The sequence below is a fragment of the Pagrus pagrus genome, assembly GCF_965226575.1.
Source record: "Pagrus pagrus genome assembly, chromosome: 17".
In the NCBI taxonomy this organism is placed as follows: domain Eukaryota; kingdom Metazoa; phylum Chordata; class Actinopteri; order Spariformes; family Sparidae; genus Pagrus; species Pagrus pagrus.
In genome coordinates this window covers 6063830-6086928 of record NC_140201.1, presented here as the reverse complement: position 1 = coordinate 6086928, position 23099 = coordinate 6063830, and the positions used below count along the sequence as shown (strand labels likewise).

The 23099-nt window shown below is 40.0% G+C and overlaps 1 protein-coding gene across 2 annotated transcripts; it reads right to left on the bottom strand.

The window, feature by feature from the left end:
* Positions 1-3277: 3277 nt before the first annotated feature.
* Positions 3278-22775, bottom strand: sfpq (splicing factor proline/glutamine-rich). 2 transcript variants are annotated; one of them, XM_084379345.1, is made up of 12 exons: positions 21875-22775; positions 21020-21202; positions 20572-20873; positions 20365-20460; positions 19836-20032; positions 19635-19719; positions 19373-19484; positions 19218-19266; positions 18501-18604; positions 4191-14882; positions 3557-3642; positions 3278-3397 (listed from the first exon to the last, which is right to left on the bottom strand). In XM_084379345.1, the coding sequence occupies exons 1-10, from the start codon at positions 22646-22648 to the stop codon at positions 14772-14774; spliced, it is 2013 nt and encodes a 670-aa protein (XP_084235471.1). In that variant the 5' UTR covers positions 22649-22775; the 3' UTR covers positions 3278-3397; positions 3557-3642; positions 4191-14771. The 2 variants fall into 2 exon arrangements, with proteins under 2 accessions (XP_084235471.1, XP_084235472.1); XM_084379346.1 differs by having other exon boundaries at positions 4191-4239.
* Between the last annotated feature and the right edge of the window lie 324 nt (positions 22776-23099).

The window sequence follows — 23099 nt, the reverse complement described above, 5'->3', positions numbered from 1 at the left end:
TTTACCTGCTTGTGAAACTAACCGCTTCTCTTATTCCCTCGTCGCAGATGTTTTTTTTATTTTTTATTTTATTTTATTAATTGATGATTCAACTATTTATTAACACCTCCACTTTATTATAGATTCCTTTCTTCCTGTATTCCACTCTTTGGCATCTTTTTTTTTTTAATTTGTATTTCTTCCTTATTTTATTAATTACTCATCTGTTTTTGTGTCCATATGTTACTGTATGTTTTAGTATGTGTGCAAGGCAAGATGTTCAAACAAATTGCCTCTAGTGGGATAAATAACGTCTGAATCTGAAACCCCAAAGCCCTCGACACAATTACATTTAAATATTAACTTTTTATGTTTTTGTCATTTTTTAGGCAAGAGAGGATGCACCACTTACCTCTGGAATAACTCAAATGCTCTTATTGTCAAAAAAACAGACACGCAGAAAAAGAAAATATATATATTTTTAACTAAATAAGGTGTTAGAAATACGTTTATCCAAATTTTATGAACATTTTTCGAGGGCATTTTTTTCTGTAACAAAATACATTGTTATGCGTCAAAGTGTTTATTCTGGCATCTGGCATCCTCTTCTGATTCTATCGAAATATCGGCACCGACAGATGCATTACCATGTCAAAAAGATGGATAAGAGTATTTCTTACATCTTATTTAGTTGAAAATATTGTTTTTCTTTGAAACATTCTTAATTTTTCTTAATTTATTTGTTTATTATCAAAATGGGTTATTCAGTTTTATCAACATTTTACTATTTATAAAGAAATGATTCAACATTTTAATGGAAAAATAATAATAATTGGGAAAATTGCTGGATACCGGATGTTGGTGGTTAACCAATCAACCCATAATATACAGTATATACATACATGTAAATATATGAATAATTTACTTTTACTTGAACTTTTGATACATTTAATATCAGATACTTTGAGACCTTTACTCAACTACTGTTCGTATGTGACTTTCACATTTACCAAAGGAATATTTAACAGGATATATTTACTTTAACTGAAGAAGCAACACTGGAAAATGTCGCAGACATTCAGTTTCTGTCACAGAGGAGTAAAGAAACAAGAAGATATTCACATTGAAGAAGCTTGAATCAGATCATTTTGACTTTTTTCTTCCTTTGAAAAATTACTCACTGATCGATGGATCAAAATATTTGGTGATTAATTTAATAGTTGATGGCTAATCGATGCATTGATTAATCATTGTTGCTCTGCTTTGAGGACTGAAGTTTAGAAAAACCCAGAAAAAAAGGGATTTAACAGAAACCTAAGCTCAGTGACTCACATCATGTAAAGAGAGTCACAAACTGAACATCTCATGAACATCTCACCTGAGTCGAGCCATGCTGCCTCTCCTGCGAGGCCCTTTGGTTGTGGCCACCAGTGAGGGCAGCCTCAGAGGGGACCCGGCCCCCCGGCCTCCTCCTGCAGTCGGTGGAGGGTGAACAGAGGAGGTGAGCAGGTACGTCTGAACCAGAGCTCTGCTCCTCTGGACGACTCTCTGATGCCACGGTCCGCTCAGGTCCAAACCCAAGCCCAGCACGGCTGTCGGGGGTGCAGCTCCAGCGGTGCCACTCATGGGTGTCTGAGTTTGAGTCACACCTGGAGGAGAACTCACCTGCTGCCTAAACTAGATGTGTGGCCTAAAAAACAGTCACATGAAGAACAGACATGAAGCTGAAGTTGCCTGCAGAGACCTGGATGTATATGTGTCTCCTGCTACAGGCCGTGGGGGGTGAATAGAGAGGGGACTGTAGCGCTCCACCTGTGGGCAGCGGACGCCATCAATGATGCATGTCCATGAATGATGCATGGCTGCAGCTGGTCAGGTGGACACCACCTACTTTACCTCCTCTCTCCCTTTCCCTCTTCGCCAGGTCGGTTTACAGACGGAGGCAGCAGGTGGTGAACGGACGGGGCGGAGTGAGGGTTGTGTAAGTGACACAGTGAACTTCAAGTAGAAAGCGCCGTCACTCGATGGTGAACGGTCATGGACTTTAAAATGTTGGATTGTGGCAGCACTGGGTCACTATCATGTTATAACAACACATTTTTACATTATTACCACATATGGCCTACAAACTTCTCACATTATAACAATATGTCTGTTTTAATAATGAAGTGAAAATATCTTGTTATACCACCAAAATTTTCATGTTATAACGTAAAACTGATCCATTTTTCATTTTGTGGTGTGGCAGCAATCCACTTCAGTACTAGGAAACTTCAGTTTAGGTTTAGTTTCATACTTATTTTCACACATCTACATCTACAGTGTTTTCTCCTTTTTCTTTGAAACCTTCTCCATTGTTCTCCAGAATTAATTTTCCTACAAACCACAGAAATGTTGGAACTTTGTTTCCTTATGTGGCAACTTTTATTTCTTTAGATTAAATTGTTTATTTTGTTGTGACAGTGCTGTACTTAGTCTGGTTAGGGCACAATAAAATAGTTTGTTAGGGTTCAGAAAACATTACGTTTAAACCCCCTTATTGATCACTACAAACACAGCTGGAAACTGTCCTGACTGCTTTCCTTTCCTGACGATACTCAACGTTAAAGGACTTTAAATTATAGACTTCAGTATTTTCCAGAGAATTTCAGTATCTCAGATAAAGGATCTGAATATTTCCTTCACCAACGAAGGTCATAATGTTTGAGTCACGTCATTTTCATCCACAAACCATCAAATGACCCTTCATGGAAACATCTGCATCAATTTGGCTCCTTCACTCAGGCTTGTAATTAATTGTTCGACTGTGTGTATTTGGCTGCCAACAGCCTGTGTCCAGAGTCAGGGTGTTCAGTTCAGCTCAGGTCAGACAACACCAAAATGACCCACATTCGCCCTCCCTCAGGCGTCTCGTGCCTTCAGGGCTCCTTCGTATCATCTTGCTCCCTCCCTCCGCTCTGGACCTCCTCCAGGGTTCACAGCCAACCCTCAGGATGCAAGTGTGATCCAGCAGCGGAAACACTGCACCTTTACCCTTAATTGTGACCGGACCGAGCCTCAGGGAGCTTCAGAGGCACTGATGCAAGACAGTAGGCAGGCAGGTGGAGGCGGTCAGGGCTCAGCTGGAGCATTTGGCAAGTTAAACCTTCATCGTGTTTCTGATTAACTATGTTCGGCTGAAATTTGACTGAATACATCAACCACACAAAAAACCCTGTAGTATAGTTGCACTGAGACAGTTTAAAGTTGAACAACTTTAAATAAATAAACGGGTGTAAGAAATACAAAACAACAGAACTCAGGTTTACATCATTTATTATTAAAATTTTCAAAGCAAAAACAAATCTCCTCTGGACTCTGGCTGCTTGTCCTCTGCTGGACGCCTCCTGGTGCTGCATCTGCTTCACCGCCTGCAGCTCTGCACGGGAGAAGCACAGAAAACTGCTTTTAGAGTTAATTGTGATGCGATTTCCACAGTCAGACTACCAGTGTAGTCTTAAATACAACATACATTACGTCTAGTAATAGTTTTCCTAAGTCACATCATGTCTAGATGATAAATTGCAGGGGAACTAACCTGGAAGTCATCCTGGTATCACCACGGTGCAGTCGCTGGGTCTCCTGCAGCTCTGGCTTTTAATCAGACATCAGTCTTCATTTTATCTACAAAACAGGAAGAAGTCAAAAAAAGACATCAAGTAACATCCTCATGTTTTAAATTATTTGGACAGCTATGCTGAAAATTACAATAATGTCACTATTTTCATGTCAATCATGCGCAAAAAGTGAAAGCACGTGTGTTTATATATTGTGGGTTGTTAGGGGCTATTAAAGGGGGGAACTCCAGCCTGTTAACAGGTCTTGGGGAGAACTAAAACTCAACATATGAGAAAAATGTTGTATAAACTTTTGTATTATAGGGTTAATCTTTGAAAGGGTGTCGCCCCAGTGTGTTTTAATTCGTGGTGCTACACCAGAGTCATATAATCCAACTGATTAATATTCAAAAAGGTATAAAGTAGCACGCACACACACACTTGACGCTTTTAATGGCATACTTATATATATATATATATCCCCAGATGAATCTTTCCTTGAATCGTTTTTTTTTTTTAAATAAATAAAAAACTGAAAATATATATATATATATATATATATAAATAATATCTACAATATTACCCTGTTACATTTTACTGACTGCGGTGACTCACCATGGTTTGGTGTTGTGGACCCTCAGCCTCCTTCGATTGGTCGAGGCTCCTGTGGCGAGAGAAAAACAATGAGAACCTGGTTGTGAACTGGTCAGCAGGTTCCAACTATCACTTCTTTGTTTGCGTTATAAAACCATTACTATTTTGAGGTTGCCACCCTTAAAAAGAATAAAAAGACAGCTGTGTGTGTTTTATGTGATCATGTTTGTGTTGGAAGCGACTGTGGAGCAATGGTGTTATAATGTGAACATGCATCACAAGTAAAGGACTAAATGTGATTGTCAATGTGAGAAATATGTTGTATGAATTGTGTGAAAGTTAAAATACAGGTAGAGTTTAAGAAAAAAAAAGCATCTGAGCACCCTGAAGTAGACTCGTTTTTACAAACTGCAGAAAGGACGAGAAAAATTCATGACAACAGCATTCAAATCTGTTGGGATCCTCTGGGAAGGTCTTTCTGTTAGAGCCATGTGAAGCTGACCTTCGTACTGACCCATCAGGGGTGTTAATGAAAAAACCCCAAACAGAGCTGGGAGCTGCGCACCATGACCTTATACAAAAGTAAACAAGGTCGTTTTCGGTGTCAGTCTTGCGGACTTTGGGCAGAGCCCTTTTTCGAAGAGGCCATAAGAGGCCTGAAGGGTTTTTCTGGCATCACACTCAGGACAGGACATGGAAAGGATTTGTTGAATCAGGAGTTAAGGTTTGGTTGGAAAATGGATCACAGTGCAGACAAACACATCTCGACAGCCTCCAGGGCTTGATTCACGGCATTGGCTGAACACAGTGGAGTTTCCTCTTGATCGAGGTTGAGAGCCATAAACTCCAGGTAGCACCACGGTCCTTCACAGCTACAAGACAACTGCTCTGTACAAGAAACAAAAAAGGAAGATGCCGCAGTCGGGTAGTTTTCCACAATACTGGTCACTGGCATGACAGGGCAAGTTTAACAGGAAGATTGACAAAATATGAATGGTAAGAGGAACTGAGAGGAAAGAAAAGCAAGAGATCAGCACTAGAGAAAAACTACGTCTCTCAATGTTTCTCCACACAAACAACTGACTGCTGGATGTGAAATAACCAGCAACTGAAAACTTTGATTGTATGTATAACTCAAAACACTTCCTCCTCAAAACAAACACTATCCTTTAGATCAGGGGTTTTCAAAGATTGTAAGTGAAGAAGCCATTTATTTAAACTGGGAATGTTTAGTAATTAAGTGATATTTGTGAGTTTACTGCATGGTTTTCAGTCAACTTTTTTGAAGCAATAGTTGGGGCAAAAATTAGAGCAGAGCATTTTTATTGTGGTTCCTCCATTTTGTTTTCCTGGTTTGTCATCTGTCTCACACTGTGGTGCTTTATATAACAGAAAATCCAATAGTTTTGGAACTGCAGTTGCCATTATGCTTTGGGGGATGTAAGTAAGTGTGGCATAAAGTTGCCATGTAGTCTGTGATTTACAGTACATGAACCAAATTAACATCATTAAAAAGGTATGCCTGATAAACTATTAGTAGTTTCTGTTTTCAATCTATACACTTATGTGGAGATAACCATCACTGGTTTGCTTCGAGACTGAAGAAAACCTAAAACGAGAAGTTTAATTTCAATTGGTGTCAAAGATGTGACAGCAGTACATCATGTCAGTGTGTTTGGACCTAGGTCATGGTTATTCTGTAGATAGTTTTTTTTTATATCAAAAATAACATTTAAATCTGTCCAGCCACGTTGTCTTTTAAAATATCTCCCCGCAGTTCACATAAAACAAAAAGTGAGGTTCTACAGGGCCGGATTACATACAAAGTCCAGAGCCATCTACCAGAGTTTAAATGTTTTGCGATTAAAAGTGGATTTATCTTCACTCTCACTTCTTAACCCGTCAGCAGCAGTGAGCCGGATGTGCCGGCCTCCACTATCAGGTGTAATTTACTCCAAGTTGTTGACTGCTGACTCTTGGTATAATTTTACTTTACTTACTACGCAAGTGTAGAGAGAAGAGCAGGAAAAGAGAATTCAACGGATGGAAATAACCAGAGTCTCTGGTGAGTACTGTGTTTAGTTAGAGACTGAACTGAACCCAAACAAAGACACACACCATCTGTGCTTGCCGTTGCTCGCTTGTAGGAAAAAAAATAATCTGGCTGCGTGGGGCGAATGCGCACCATTTTAAATTTCTTCATGCCGTTTTCAGAACATCGTTTGTTTTCTCCCCTGAAAAATGTAGTATTTCTAAAGTTCAGAGATCTTTACCTAATACACAGGATGTACTGAAAGAGGAGCAAAACTGCTAAACATGAACTCAGATATTAGTCACAAGTTGTCCGAATGCACATTTGCATTTTTCAAGAGTCAGAAAAAAAAAAAAAAATCACCAAACCCCATTGACACAAACACACAAAGGTCGGAGCAAAAAAGTAAGGAAACCTGCATTGAGTGTTGGATTAAGAACAGGATGTCTGACATAGAAATTTCATTTTATACAAACCCACCCAGCGCAACCCCAGCAGTATGTGACATGCTCACTTCAAAACTGCAAAGATGTCCCAACCCAGTACCACAAACATTTTAGTTTATAGTTTTAGAGACATTTCACAGTCAGACAGATGGAGTCAGGAGTAGTGATGACAGGTGGAGCAGTTCTATCAGTTACCAAGATCGTGACACAACTCAACAATAAACAGAAGCGCTACAATTACATTTAAATAGTTTGAATGATTTTAATAATTGTCATGGTTCAGTGATCCTCACTAAACTACTGAACCTTAAAAATGGCAGCACTGCATGCACACTTGTACTACCGTGTCTGAAAGGGCAGTGCAGTTAGAAAAACTAATAAATAAAAAAAGGAACCAAACCTGAACTGTTAAATACGTAAAAAAGCCGCCACACACTCAAAAAGCTTTCTTACTGCAATACAATGGAAAATGGCATCCCATGAGATGGGCTCCGTTTTCACTGACGAATTCAGAAAAATTGTGTACAGTTAAACAATACTTAAGCTTTCTAATGCTTTAATTTTCATTTTGCTTTAATGCCAGAAAATAAAAATATACCCCTCTCTTGACTTGAAGTGTTCCAAAAAATATGAGTGTCAAATTTCAGCACTTTGTTCCACACATCTGTGGTTAGAAACCGTAGTGTTGAACTACTGTCTCAGCAATCCAGACCCTTTCATGCATACAGAGAAGCCAAAGTACTACAACCACACACACACACACTGCACGGACTATAATGCTTTGCCACATCCACACATAAAAAGGTTGAAGAAAAGAGATCTGCACTGTGATGCCATTCTTTGTAAGTGTGATGCCAGAAGCCCTGTAAACGTCACTGTGAGCAGTGACATGGTGGAAGAGACGACAGAGAGAAGAGTCAAGTTATGGGACAACTGTGCATCTTGTATTATAAACATGGATGGAACACTTACCTTACTTGTTCAGCTGATCTGTGTAAGCATACCTCTGGCTGCAGTGCAAACAAGTCCAGGCTTTACTGTCCACTGACTTCTGCAGAACTACTCATCGTCAATGTAACCCAACTGCAGAGAAGAGCCTTTACTGTGGACTGGGGCAGCCTGTCTTTGACAAGCTGGCTGACTGCAGCTAACACACCTCATTTATCCAAAGACATGAAGCATACACACAACCACACAGGCAACAGGCACACACACGATCCTCTCTTCAACCGAAAGGTGCATGGAACTTCCTGCCTCGGGTAGGTTGGTGTATGAAGTTGGTCACGTCAACTAGTGCAGGTTCTGCCATCAGCTTTTAGGATTAGAGATTTTCACATGAAGAGAACAAATATGGGTGGATGGGGGGGCAGATTAAGGGTTGAAAGCCGCAAGGCTTTTAAACAAATCTTGAGTCAGAACTTCTCTTTAAACTGCATGTGTCAAATCTTTGGTTTCAATTTTTTACTCAAATAACAAGTCAAAATGTGTTGACACAGGTTCATGTCCATGTTCCAAAATTCTGTAGTTACTTTGAACAAGTTGCTCAAAAATTGGTGTCAAAGCTGATTTAAATTTTTAGGTCATCGATGCTGTCAAAAAGTGTTGATAATTAGGGACATCCCTGTTCTGAACCTCTGATATATAGTCACTGTGTAGTTTGAAGTGAGCTTGATGCTAGCTTTGCAGGGGGGAAATAAAAAAAGGTATACTATGCAGGATTTTCCTAAAAGTGTATACAAAAGTAATCCGTCTCAATCTTCACTTGCCACCCACTAGAAGAGTGTGGTAGTGTCGGCATCTACAGTGACTCTGCAGTCTACATGCATTTCTTAGTATTTTGCAGTTAAGGACATTTCTGGGCACCAACCTTTCGGCAGTGGCGTGTAGCTCCAATCCAATGACAGCGCAAAGGGTGTGATGTCTGATCTCTAAAAGACACGTAGTTATTGCTGTCTTCATCATAGATATAGTAAAAACTGCAGGTCTGTGTGTGATTGACCGAGGGTGGGGCTGAGCTACACACACACAGACACAGAGCAGAGCAAAATCGGTGCAGCAAACAGTGAACAGGATGAAGCTTGCACTTCAGCTGTATTCACACAAAATCTGGAGGGTTGTGCAGAGGTGGAGGCGCATTTGTATTTTTGCTTTGGAATACAATCTTTGTTCTCACCATCATCGCACCCTCTCTTCATTCACTATCTAACTCGCTCGACCACCACTGCTCTGTCTCACTTGTTGAGCTGGGGAAGAGGGTCCAATTTTAAATGGTGATTATAAACAGCCACAGTAAAACCCTGCATAGTACAACTTTAAATGAAAGTCCTCTTCAAGATCTTCGGTGTGAAAAGCTTATGTCTACATTTTAATCACTCTCAGACTAAGACACCCATAGGTTTCTGAAGAGCCATTTATAAAGCTCAGCATGGTGGCTCTGGCCGGCACCATCTTGCCACTTTCTGACTCAACTTGACTCCTGGCTAATCCAAAAATGGACAAAAAGTGTAGTGTTTGTGAAGCTAGGGGAAGGCCGATTGAAGCCTGGTTGCAGACAGCTAACAACAATCTGTCAGTCAAACTGCCCACGGCCTTAATTATGCATAACTTTAAGCCCCCATATAAATTAAACAAATTGTATAAAATTCACCCCTCGTACAGCTGTCATGAACAACAAAATTCACTATAAAGACCAAAACTGTTTTTTAACCAGGCTGTAAACTAGGATTGAGAAATCTCTACATTTTCCATCTGGCCACATCAGCAGCTGCCAATATATTTGTGTAGGTGTGTGCAAGTTTGCTTGGCCTCGACTGTACATTAGTCCTTACAAATAACATCTTTTAAAGAAAATCAGCATGAAAGATTTGATTTAAATTTCTGCTTTAACAATAAAAAGTGAGAAAGTCATGCTAACCCTACTCCAAATACAGTTACTGTGTAATCCGTCAAATGCGTGTGGTGCCATCTTTGCGTCTGCAAACTTTTCTTAAAATGTATGTCGAAGTTTTGATTTCCATTTTAATGAAATTAATCCATGTCAGAGTGTTTTGCAACAGGGGCGTTAAGTGTTCCTGGCAAAGTCAGTTTAATCTTGTGTACTTGCAGCTTTACAAGCCATAATCCAAACCATAGCGCCGCTACATAACATGATAACAAATAACTTTAAGAAATCGGTGCCATTTGGTCTTCAAGAATGATAGCTTTGTCTTAACTATACCACTCCAACAGAAGCTACAGACTTTGAATTTCTTGGTTTGGAAAGTTCCTTCTCATAGTCCAACACCTTTAAAGATGGTCAAACCTGTTAAAGAAAAACAAATTGTACACAACACCAACACACAGACATAACAGTACAAGTTTTAAAATTTACACTTAAGCCAAGTCAATGAGAACTTTTAGTACTATTTTGCAGAATGTTCCGATGATGTGTGGAGGATAACGTCTTGCGTTTTCTACAAGCAAAGCCCCAAATAAGCCTTACAAGATTCATAGTTGGTCGTCTGTTTTTTTCACTCGCTATACAACAAAATCTCCTGCAGAGGTTGAAAGTTACTAAAAAAATTAAGTTAAATATCTGTCAATTGCTGTCCACTATGTCAGACAGTGGATGGTCCATATACAATACAGCACTACAAAAGTTAAATCCAAAGGACTTCATTGTTTTGATACATTTTCTTTGTAAATCCTGATAAAAGAAAAGGCTCTTCAAGTAAATAAGCAATAAAAAACTTACGCAAATCAAATCTGGCATTATTCTCTAGGTTGAACTTGGGAGAGTTACATTTTGAGCAAATTTGGTTTAATGTTGCATTCCTATTTAGGCTGTGACCTGAAAAACAAATACACCAACATTGATCCACAAACAACGTTTTTAAACTGGCTGCATTCCGCACTTTAACTTATTTGTTGTGTACAAGTATACACATGTGAACCAAACCAGTACCAATCTGTTGTGTGGACCACAGAGGAGCCAATTTTCTTTGCATTAACATCCATTCCAACAATTTAAGTGTACGGGGTTACATAACTACAGTTGGTGGTCTTCTGCATAAACGAGATTATGGCAGTATAATTATCAAAGATTGCTACAATTTCCTGATGCCAATCACTTTCAGGAAATAAGTACTCAAATTCTGAACAGAGTTCCTGTCCTCTCATCCTAAGCATTGTCCAAGGATGTCCATTTTTTCCACATAAAAAAGTACCCCACCCCCCATTATTTTAGGTTTTTCAAAATCCATATAGTTTAAACTTTTCAAATAACTTTGTTGTCATTGAAAAAATCTTTTGTTTTACCTATGTAGTAGCTTCATCTACAGATTTAGAAAATGCTTAATGCAACAGGTATGCCACAGGGAATTGCCCCTCTCCCTATGTAGTCCTCGTTTTCATCCTGTTGTTCTGTTGTGAATCTTACTCAGGTCTTTTGCACGTCCTGTGTTTAGGTTTCTTAGCTAAAATATTCCTTAGTACAAGCTACGCAGCCACAAATTCCTCCACAGTCCATTATCTTTAAAGCTGGTCAAACCTGTTAAGAAAAGATGTACATAACACAAACACACGTGACATTGCAGATGAACACTCCAGGATAATCTAATTATATTACCAAATTCATCCAAGTATCTGTAGAGCTCAGTTTGCAGCCATTTCAGGTGTGTTTTGCATGGTTCCCGGTTGCCAAAAGAAGAGGGAAGACTTCTATTTGGCAAATTAAAATAACTACCATAAGATGCATTGTAGCCACCCAGTTACGATGTTGTCCAAAGTCAGCCATTGGACAGACACTTAGTGTTTACAAGAGAGCACTAAAGGTGACTCTAAAGGTAAGGCAGAAAGTCACTTACGGTTCTCATTCATCTTAAAATATGAGGTAAATTCACCTTCAATGATCCACAGTGTCAAGAGAGAGTCGAGGCTAGTGCCAAGACGAATGAACAAAGTGCCCTGCTTCATCTCTCAGCAAATTCTCCATTTCCATAACAAAAACACAGTCAAATGAAACAATTATACTTAAAAAAAGTTGTAAATAATGCAAGAATACTTACACTTAGTTTATACCCCACCTCCTGCTACCACACAACTGAGAAAAGCTTGCTGAAGCAAGCTAGCGTCCACTTGATGCTAAATGACAAAATAACACCTCAAAACAGGTACTGGCATGATAAATGGGGAGAGGCCAGAGTGGGCAGCAGAGAAAAAAAATAATTGCAAAGAGACCTTGGTGAATTTTCCTTTCATATGGTTATTATATAAAAGGTTAATAGGTATCTAAATAGTGGGCATAAAGTTTAGTTACAATCTGTGATCCTCCAGATGTCAGCAAAAAGGTAGCCCATCAATATTCAAAACACAGATGTTGTAGTTCTATTATGTCATGGTCAATAATACCAATCATTATACTTTTATCCCTTTCGTTTGAGGGTAAAGGTTCTTAAATGTTTTCTTTTAAAAATGCTGAGCTCTTACTTCTTCCACTGTTGCCAATGATGACATTAATGCAACTACAACTTAAACATGTTATCTCCTGAAATGCAGAAAAAAAAGCACTGTGGTCTCCACCTGAACTTAACACAGTATGGCTTGTCTATTACAAACAGTAGCTAACTGTAGTTATTGTTGTCCCAGCATGCTCTGTAGTTACAAACAACTACAGGGCATGCTGAAAGAACCCTCAGCCAGATGGCTGGAGCATAAACCAGCCATATAATATATGTGTATCATAACAATAAATAGAGCAGCTCATACCAGACCAATAACAGTAATCCGTCTTCCTCCTGTGGTATAACTAGATGTAAAAGGGAATTCACAAGCTGGAGACAGTGAAATATCAGCATGTCCTGTCAGTAACAAAGAGTTGAAAAGGTGCAGCAGACACGTCCACTGTAGTAACGAGCCAAATCAATCTTGAAACTGAAAGCCAGGGTAGAGAATTGAAACTCTGGATTTCTTGTCTTCTTACAGGTCCCACACAATGAATTGTTGGCCATTGGAGTATAAGTTGCGCACATTTAGGATTTATATGCATCTTCTATGTGCAACGTTGGCCATGCTCACCGACTCATTCAGATGCCATTTAGCTCCATAAAAAATAAATATTTGTGATCAACAGCAACAACAATCGTAAATATAATAAATGCAAGAATAGAAAATAATTGGTGACTGACAGTTGCTGCTTCATGAAAAGTAAAGGTTCAAGTTTTCATCCATAGATAGACCAAGTTTGATACTATATATGCTTTAATTTCTGGTGGTCATCATGCCTTCAAAACTGAGCCACTTTCCAGTCATGCAAAGGCAGGTTTACCTATGCCAACAAATAGTACAACTACAGCATGAACTTTAGATAAAATTTTGATGACTACAGTCAAGACTTCCTTTTTTGCTCTTTAAACATTCTGTTATACCCAAAAATAAGTCCTATTCTGGATATGACTACGGTTACATGCAGGTTTGAAAAAGATGACCTGTTTAACGCAGACAGTAACTCAATTACCGAAGTTTATACCGTAAAGATTTTGTTTACTTGTCTTCTTCCAGGTTTATCGGCGACAAACCAACAACTAGTTTGTTTGCGGCCTCTACTTCTACATTTATTACAATCATGTATGTAGCCTATACAACAATTTTCCGATGAAACTACACTGTGCATAGCCTAGTTTATTTGCTCCAAAACACTTGATGGAAATGTGTATAATTCGCATATTTTTTGGGTTCTCTTTTACTGCGATGTGTCAAAAGTTTGCTTCAGATTCACTTAGCAATTCGATCAACTGACGGGTGTTTGCATCGGAGCTGTCAAATAGACCTACAAGCACAACCGAGGCTAAAAGCTTAATGATGTCCAGTTACACAAATTAGAAATACAACCTGGGTCATCACAGTATAATACGCAACTTTAGAAATTCTAGTTGTCTACTTCTAGTAATCAGGTTGATGTTTTCATATTTGGATGAATTCTAAGCACATTTTCAAAACACATCTAATCTAGCTTCTAAGAAACCAAACACTGGAAGTGCAGGTTTTATGTCATCTGTCCATCGATGAGAACTGCTGCAGTTAAAGGGCAAGTGCAGTGATCATTATTATTAATTCAATATATACTCTGTACTGCATGTAAACGTAGTCAGTAACCCCAGCCTACAAACATGAACACAAGACACGCACTCCAACGTAGACTGCGTGTCAGCGACAGACTAAGTATGTGAAAGATAGAATGTGTTCGTAAGGCTACCCACAACCCAACATACTACTACACAGGGTTTCTTAAAGGTTCTATGTGTTATATTTCTGCTTTCCTGAAGGATAACAGTTGAGTTACTAAATCCAACTGAATGAAAAATCTCTGGAATAAGTCTTCTGATTTGTAAAAATGCAAGTGCTGGGTGTTGACTCGTTTATAGCCTTTGTAGATGCAAAGTTTCGTGCCATTCTGCACTGACCATGTCCCCACCTAATTACGTCTTTGTTTAACTATGACCTAAGAATGCCATTCGTGACACACGTTAGCTACTTAACTTAAGACTGGTTGGGGCCGTTTTTAGCAATGCTTGCTAATGACGGGGCCAGATGTCTTTTACACTGTATTCAACGCAATGCTTAACAAAAGGTCAGGCTGCGGCAGAGATAACACATAGACCCTTTAAGCCCTAATGTGGCTGATTTATCCACATTATCTATTTAGTGCAAACAACCAGTTGTTGGGATTTGGCTGCTTTCTTAATGCACTGTACGTTTCAGATTTTAGGAATGAATGTTTACGGTTTGTCCTGATAGAACCAGTGTCTCTTTATTGTAATACATGCTTTGACTCCAAATGTATGGCACAAAACACAGCCATAGAAATTTGAGAAAAGGGTTACAATTATCACTTCACTGCGACTCACAGAGCATAATACATCTAGAAAAGAAAATTATACATGGTCAGAAAGAACTAAGACCACACAAGGGTGATCTATCTTTCAATACTACTGACAATACAAAATAAAAATGGAAATAGACTTTCATAAAAAGGAGTAAATTGTCAGGCTAAAATGTAGCAACAACTTAAACTTAAATACAAGAAATGCACGTTTGTTTTGAAGAATCTATACAAATGGTGCTGCTGGGAGCATCAAAGACCAGCGTCTAAAAACGAGGTTTCTTAGTAGGACCGTCAAACTCCTCGCGGACCCTGCCGAACCCAGCGTTACCAGGACCCATTCCCCTGGGACCACCCTGGGAGAAGCGCTCATTGCGCTGTGGGGATCAATTTACCAGGGAGGCAGATAGGAAGGTGGGGAGTAATATATGGGGTGCGCAAGCACACAGTTCATGTCCATGTGGAAGTGTATAGAAAGGTATGGCAATAGAGGTGATTTGTTTTATATCGTGAGCAGATTTAAAACACAACCAGCAGGAGACACATCCGAAGAAACCGTTCGTTCCAATATGAAGGTCCACAGGTGCCACAGGTTACATACGGAAAAGGAAGAGAGGGTAATGCTTTTGTTAGTCAGTGCCTACCTAATATGGTCTCTCCAGTGCATGCCAAGACTAGTCTATAGTCTTAATAGGTATTAGATCTAGCATTTGTAAGTGCTGACCATATTTACCTATGCACATTAATTTAATATTGCAACAGATAAAATAACTAAACCTCTTGATAGAGGTTTTATCAAATATATACATAATTAATTGTAAGTGGTTATAAATAAAGCCCGAACTAGGGCTGGGCAATATATGCAATATATATCGTTATTGTGATTTGAGACTATTACTTAGATTTTGGATATCATGATATGACATAAGTGTTGTCACATCCTAGTTTAGAAGGCTGCATTACAGTAAAGTGATGTCATTTTGTTATACTTGTTATAATACTTGTTTTTACCCACTTAGTCATTATATCCACATTACTATGATAATATTTCATAAATCTAGTTGTGTTAATGTTTTATGAAAGTGCCCATAGTCATCCCTACAACATGGTTGCAATATTGATAGAGCTATTTGGTTGAAATTATCGCGATATTTGATTTTGTAGTTCAAGCCTAGCATTCATGAAGTGCTTTTGAGAACACTTCAAAATATTGAGCAATATATTGTGAATTGCGATACAGCCTAAAAACATAATATTAATTTAAAGCCATACCGCCCAGCCCTAGCTCAAACATTTCATATTCCTTTTGTTGTGGCCGGAGTTGACGTTTCTTTAGAAATTTTGAGACACGGCATGAAATTCAAAGCAGTACAGTGACAATTTTGTCAGTTCCAAAGTTTCACTGAAAATAAATTGTGTATTAATCGGCTGTCTGTTATCGCAGCCCCTCTTATGGCACTGCATTGATAACTACATCTAATGTACCCCGGTCGTGACCAGAATCTTAAGTACGGGGACTGAACAAGAAATATAAGTGTAGAATATTTTCACTTTGGCACAGTAAAATCGCAATAAAAGTATTGCACAACACATTTAGTACAACCACTTTTTGCAACAGAGGAAAAAAAATTGTTGATCATTATGCAGTTTACATGTGAAATAGGACATGTCCTAGTTAAACTACAATGGTGTGAAAAATCTTGAATCTCGCAAAACAGAGCATCAAACAGAGGCTTCGGTTTGCAACACAAGCCTTCGACAGAGCAATATGGTAAGGACAGAACACATGTTGTAATGTAGGAAGAATGTATGATATAATTCTCTTGAACTGGATTTACCCAACATCAACCTGCTCAGCCTACTAAGTTAAGCTTTATAATCAGGTGTGACAGTATAACTACATGTGTAGAAACAGCGTGTCAAGAGTCACTGTTAATGCAACTTCTTTGATTGTGGAACTGTTGCATTGCCAACAGCAACATTGCAAAAAAGCTTGAACCATTGGCTTTTTTAAAAGCCTTTTCTGAAGTCACTTAAAGGGAAATGGTGCTTTAAAAATTGAATGCAGGACTAAATTATCAGGCCAGGCTACGGTTATCATTGAACAAAGGCTACAATTGTGAAAGCGCACCATTTTTAAAATACACAGCGTCGTTCAGTAAATAGACAAATTTCCATAACTGAAGTTGATTCCAATTCACAAGGTCCCGATTTCATTCCGATTCCTGATTTAATATTGATTGGGTTAGGGATATTTGAGTTACAATATCAATTGTACTATCTATATCTCTGGATCTGTAAGATTCTGAGGGAAATAATGCTATAAACTGTACAAGGAACCCCCAGTCTGATGTTATCATTAATAGTTGATATTGAAATGATTTCAGAGATTTGTCGTTATAATCTGCTTGTGGATAAACTCATGGGACACCGTTATGATTTTAGCATTTACTTATTAAAAGTGATATAGTGAAAAAAGCAGTGATGATGTCGATTTGTGAACTTCAACTAAATGAGAGAAGAAAAAAATACAACCATTTTTTACTACTTCTTCAGCCATTCCAATATAGATTTGAGGTTATGAGGTGCACCTGAATGAACAATGCAGTCCCTGTGCTGTGTGTGATAAACTCCAGCACATCGACAGCAGAGGACAGAAGTGGTACACCCTTGACTGACCACCAAAAAAAAGTAAAAAAACTGTCTGCATAGTTGTAATTACTTGACTGTTTCCATACAAACATTTACCCACTAGTTTGGCGGATTGCCTTTAGACAAATCTACCTTTGGCACTTGTCAGGTGATAAATATCACGCATCCACGGAAATCACATATTAAGGTTTGATGCTGAGATTTGATAAATTGATAACGGATTATTCAAACGGAGATCAATGTGAATTGGAAAATTGCCATCTCTAAACCCAGCTCTTTCAGTATTTTGGAGCATACACTATAAATCAACTGCAAACATTTTATATAGAACTTCAAGGTTTCATTAAAGGGTTTCTGGAAATGTGTTTCATTCAGGACTGAGAATGTTCACACATTTAAGCGTTCTTATTCTCAACTGTAATCCAGAAACAAACCCAACATTGATACCACAATTCTGCCAAAAGCACAGGTCTCAAGCTTAGTCCAGTGGTCCCCAAGTGCCATCCTAAACACAAATGGTTACAAGGCTTTGCCTGCCCCCATCAATTAATCTTGCTGTAATATAAATTTTTTGAAACATTTTTTATTTTCATTTCACATTTAATGCCTCATACCGTCAGCCTGCACTAAAAGCATTATAAATGCTCAGAAACAAAAACATGTTGATGAGAAGGGAAAGGTCGCTTGTCCAGAAGATGAACTACAAACCTACCTCAGGACTCAAATTGGCTTGCAGCACAAAGCTTTGCACATGATTTCACACTGCCACCCGAAAATACACATAGCCTTCATTTTCTGTTATGTCAGATAATACATGAAACTGTTAAAACACTATGAAAAAGTGAATTAAAAAGCTAAATAATTACGTTGTCAACAATTAAAGGGAAAAACACTGGTAAATGCCATTCTGCCTACGGTCGAGAAAAAGTGCCTGTCCAGCTCACGAGACAGGGCTTGCAATAGCAGTCCACTACACAAACAATTTGATTAGATGAGAAGAGCCACTGAAGTCTGTCTACAGCTGTCAGAGAGCAGTTTCTTGTGATTTTAGTGCAGGTTGACGGTTTTGTAGCTGTAAAGCAGCGAGACTCAGGTGAAGCTAACTGAGGGGGCTTGGCTTGCCATTGAGAGAAACCCTATCAGGCAGGCAACATATCGTGTTACCTTCAACAACCAACAAGCCATCCAAAGACAGCTGTGAACACATATCATTCATATTTTCCCATCCAGTTCGGCCAGTTGACCCTTGTGCTTTAAAATCAGCCAAGAGTCTCTCCAACAAAAAGGAAAGCCAAACACAAACTGCATTAACTACTGATTTTCCAAAAAGTGGGATACATTACCATTTCGTTGCCCATCAAGCCTCCTGCAGCTCCCATTCCCTGTTGACCCTCAAAGTTTAGTCCACCCATTGGGAACTTGGGATTCGCTGATCCAAAGGGCATATCTAACAGAAACAGCATCGCAACAAGTCAAGAACACAGCCGCACTTAATACATACTTGCTTAAAATAAACATAGGAGACACACTCCTACTGAAGCCTGTTAATGGCAGAGCGAGTACAAAGAATAAATCATTGGTAAAAAAAAGTCCAAAGTCCAAATATATTACATCTAAATACATTGTGTGACACTGTAAGCAATGTGCTGGATGCACATGCACTCATTTGATTTGATGAATTTAACATGACATGATTAAAATGTCTCATCTCCTCTCATCATCTTTTTGCCGCTTTATCCTATGTGGGTCGCGGGAGATGTTGCCGCTATATCCCCCCATTCAGGGAGGCTTGCGGGTTGCTGGAGCCTATCCCAGTATACTAATGGGCGGAGGCTAGGGTATATCCCTGGATGGTCGCCGGCTCATCGCAGTTATTAAAATGTTAAGGATTCAAATGTATGGTCATGTTTGAGGCTGTAGTTATGGTACTGTTCAGTTGAATTGTCTTATAAAAATATCTAGCCATTGATCACTGGTAGTAACTAATAGACATGGTGCGGGACATTTTTCTAAACAACTGACTCAATGAAATGTATTTTAAAAAAAGAAGAATTACTTACCGCCCATGCCCATGCCTCCATTAGGATTCATTCTCATTTCTCTGTCCCTCTGCAATAAAATAACAAAAAAGATTAAACAAAGCAAATATTGATGAAGTATTCATGTCATTGTATATATGTAATAGTCCTGTATTCTAACATTAAGATTAACTCACATCCATGAAGTTGCCCATCCTGTAGTTCTCCTCACGCTGGCGGCGCATCTGTTCTTCCATCTCCCTCTTGCGAAGCATCTCTTCCTCCCGCCGGCGACGCTCTTCTTCTTGTCTATTTACAAAGAGGAAAACAATTACATGAAACACATTTTAAGCATTAATGTTAACATGTCTGATGATCTATTTGAGGATTTAATAATGAGCATGAGAGAGAATGATTGTTGATCTCATAACTAACAAGAATTCTACAGAATATAAATACCTCAGCTGCATCTCCTTCCTCTTTTGCATCTCCTGACTGTGCATCTCCTCCATGCGCCTCAGTTCCTCCTGTCGCCTCAGCAGATCTGATAGCAAACATAAAACCAACATCTTCAGTTGTGGCACATGAATTCTAATGTATACAAACAGCTGCAGGCTTCTGCTTCTTTATCAAACCTGACAATAATATCGCTGAACTTGCCTTGTCTGAGCAGGTTGGCCTGGTGCTCATGGTAGGCATCCTCCATTTCGCTCTCCAGCTTCTCGCGGGCCTCAAGCATGTTCTTCTCCACCTGCTGCCTCTGCTGCTTCTCCATTTCATCCAGGGACTTCCAACGCTTGGAGTACTCGAATTCAAAAGTGCCTGGACGAGCAAAACGGGGAGGTTCCTCTCGCTCTCTATAGATACAAGCAACACAATAGACAGTGTGTTAGCTCTATGACTGTATTGACAGCAACAACCTATATAGACTTGTCTTTTCAGATGAAAGACGAAAACTACATCAGACTATATTTTGAAAATGATGAGTGAACAAATGTCTCCCCCTTCCATTGATTTACACAGGCAAACATCTGCCACTCCACACAAATGATTGATTTGTAACAGCTGCAATCCCCAGACCATACTACTGCAACCCCCCACACTCACATCACACCATCTGCTGGACACAAAACAATGACTTGAAAGAAATGACCTGCATAATAAAAGTGACTGATAGGGATATGCTTACGCTTGATATCTGGGGTTCTTCTGTGCCAGTTTCTCTGGAAGACCATCTTCATCATCAAACTGCTCCAAAGGCTCAACAAGAACAGGGCGTGGTGACCTGAAAAGACCATATGAAAAGAGGAATAAGTAAGGTCTCTATGCAAATTTTTGTGGCATATTGTTTCATTGAGCGCGACGTTAAAACATTATGCACTTCAACAGTACTTACGTGGTAAGAAGGAAAACACCCTCGTTGCACCGATCCAGGGCCTTTCTGGCAGCAGGTTTGGAGGCAAACTCAACAATGCCCTTGCCTGTGGAGCGCCCACGATCATCTACAATGACAATAGCCCTCTCAACCATTCCAAACTGAGAGAAAGCTTCTTCCAGGAGCTCATTGGACACAAATGGAGATAGATTCCTTATAGATAGGGCCGCAGAGTGTGTGGCAAATCGGACACGAAGGGGCCTGCCTTTCATTGGTGTGTCATCCAACTCTGCTTTCGCTATCTCTGCAAGTGCACGGGACTCCTGCGAGAAATCACACATAAAATTGACGTTGAGCTTCTATGCAATCCAAATTAATTTTCTTCACAATTTTTTGGACTTTGAATAAACTTTCATTTTTACCAGAAAATGTTATTTGTGTATTTAATTACGAATATGAGATGTCTTACCAATCTGATGAAACCAAAGCCTTTGCCTTTGTTGATGAAGACCTCGCTGGGCTCCCCATATTTTGCGAACAGCCTTTTGAAATCCTCCTCTGTGATGTCGTTGGGCAGATTACCAATGAACAGACGACACCGCTGTGTGTACGTCTTCTCACCGGGTTTAAGCAGCATGGACAGTGTGAACTCCTGTAGATTGACAACAACGTACAATCAAACTCTCAAATCTCTGCTGATACAAACACCATTATATTCGGACAACGAAAGAAAACAAGCAAAGGATATTGAAGAGCGGGAAGATAAAATTCACACATGACTGAAAATATAACCATATATTCAAATTTAGTCATTTCATTGTCGAAATATGTTCTTTTCAGTGCTCACGACACGTCCATACACGTCTGATCAACCACCCATCCCCCACACAAAATGTAGGTGAAAAGCCAATTTGACCTATATTTTCAATTCTAGGAAACGTGACGCACACAAGTCGACAAAATACATTTAAATTGGTGTGAAAAAACAAACGACAAAAAACACAACCAGTTACAGACTTCATGTTCTTTGTTTTAACTGAACAAAATTTGCATTTTAGCGACTGTGCGTGTCTTACACAAGATGGCGGACAGCTAAACCGACTAAAATACAGTGCGCTTGATTTCAGTCACAGCACGCACCGCCTTGCAACGCAACATATAGCAGTCGACACAATGATGTTAAACTCCACCCACACAGACTGGTCGATGTCTCAAAACAAGCGCACCGTTAGTTGCATTGAATAAGCTAGCATTAGCTTAGCTAACAACAAAGACTATCGACGCCATCCTCAACAAAATGTATATTACAAAGAATTACACACACCTTTAGCTGGCTCCCAATTGAATCGCCCGCAGCGCTGTCTGTGCTCATTTTCTCTAACTCCTGCCGCTCCTGTCTGGGCCTCATCGGTGGTGGTCCTGTCCTCTGGCCTTGCTGAGGGCCTGTCTTCTGGCCATGTTGAGGGCCTGACTTCTGGCCTTGGTGAGGGCCCGACTTCTGGCCTTGGTGAGGGGTTCTCTGGACCTGTTGAGGGCTATTTCTCTGGACCTGCTGGGGCGCTGGCTTCGGGCTGGGGAGAGGAGGCTGCTTCTGCTGCTGGCCGTTTGTATTTCCCGTCGGCGACTTCAGCTGCTGGTTCGGAGTCTGGTTCTTGTTTGCCTGGTTAGGTTGAGGAGAGCTGACATTTGGTTTAGGTGGAGGTGTCTGAATCTTCGGTGTGGGCGATGGTGGTGTCTGTTTCGGTTGCTGCTGATCCTGCTGTTGCGGTGCCGGTTTCTGCTGCTGCTGTTGCTGTTGCTGCTGCTGCTGCTGCTGCATCGGGCCTTTCATTGTGAGAGCCGGGCCGGGACTCGGCGGAGGGATGATCGGCAGAGACTGGTTCTGTTGTGGCTTCTGGGGGGTCCCATGTGGCCCCTGATTGGGTCCTCTGTTGAAGTTATTTCCCCCTCTCCGATTTTGGTTCTGATTCTGGAAAGGATGGCTCCTAAAATTTGGATTTCCCATTAGTCCACCCCGCATCGGACCACCGACCCCACCTCTGCGTGGCTGGAAGTTATTCATCCCAAAGCCACCGCGATTATGGTTAAATCGAGACATTGATCCTTATATCAGCAAAGACTAAAAACGTAATAATTGTGCTGCGTAACAACCGCTTCCTACGAGTGTAGCGGCAGCTCGAGCTTCTTAAAATGGCGACTAACCGTCGTGTGTCTTTCTTTCTCCAGTACAGAGAGAACGGAGAGCCGCCCGGCTCGGCTCATTGGTCCGCTGCTCGGGAGGAGGAGTCACCGGTCTGATGCTGCATTCAGGTGCTCCTCGGACGGTCCCATTTCCAAAAGTCGTTCTTCCGACTTTGGTGTGTTCATGTGCGTCATGTCGGATTGTGCGACCAACATGGACGCCAGAAATAAGTTATTTTACATTTTATCTCAGAGCGTTTAAACAACACGTTGAGACCTGTTTCCAGTATTTGCGTGATAAATGGTGTGTCCGACTTTAGAGGGCATTCACATGGATTTACCTAATAATTCCAACAGCACGTGAATGC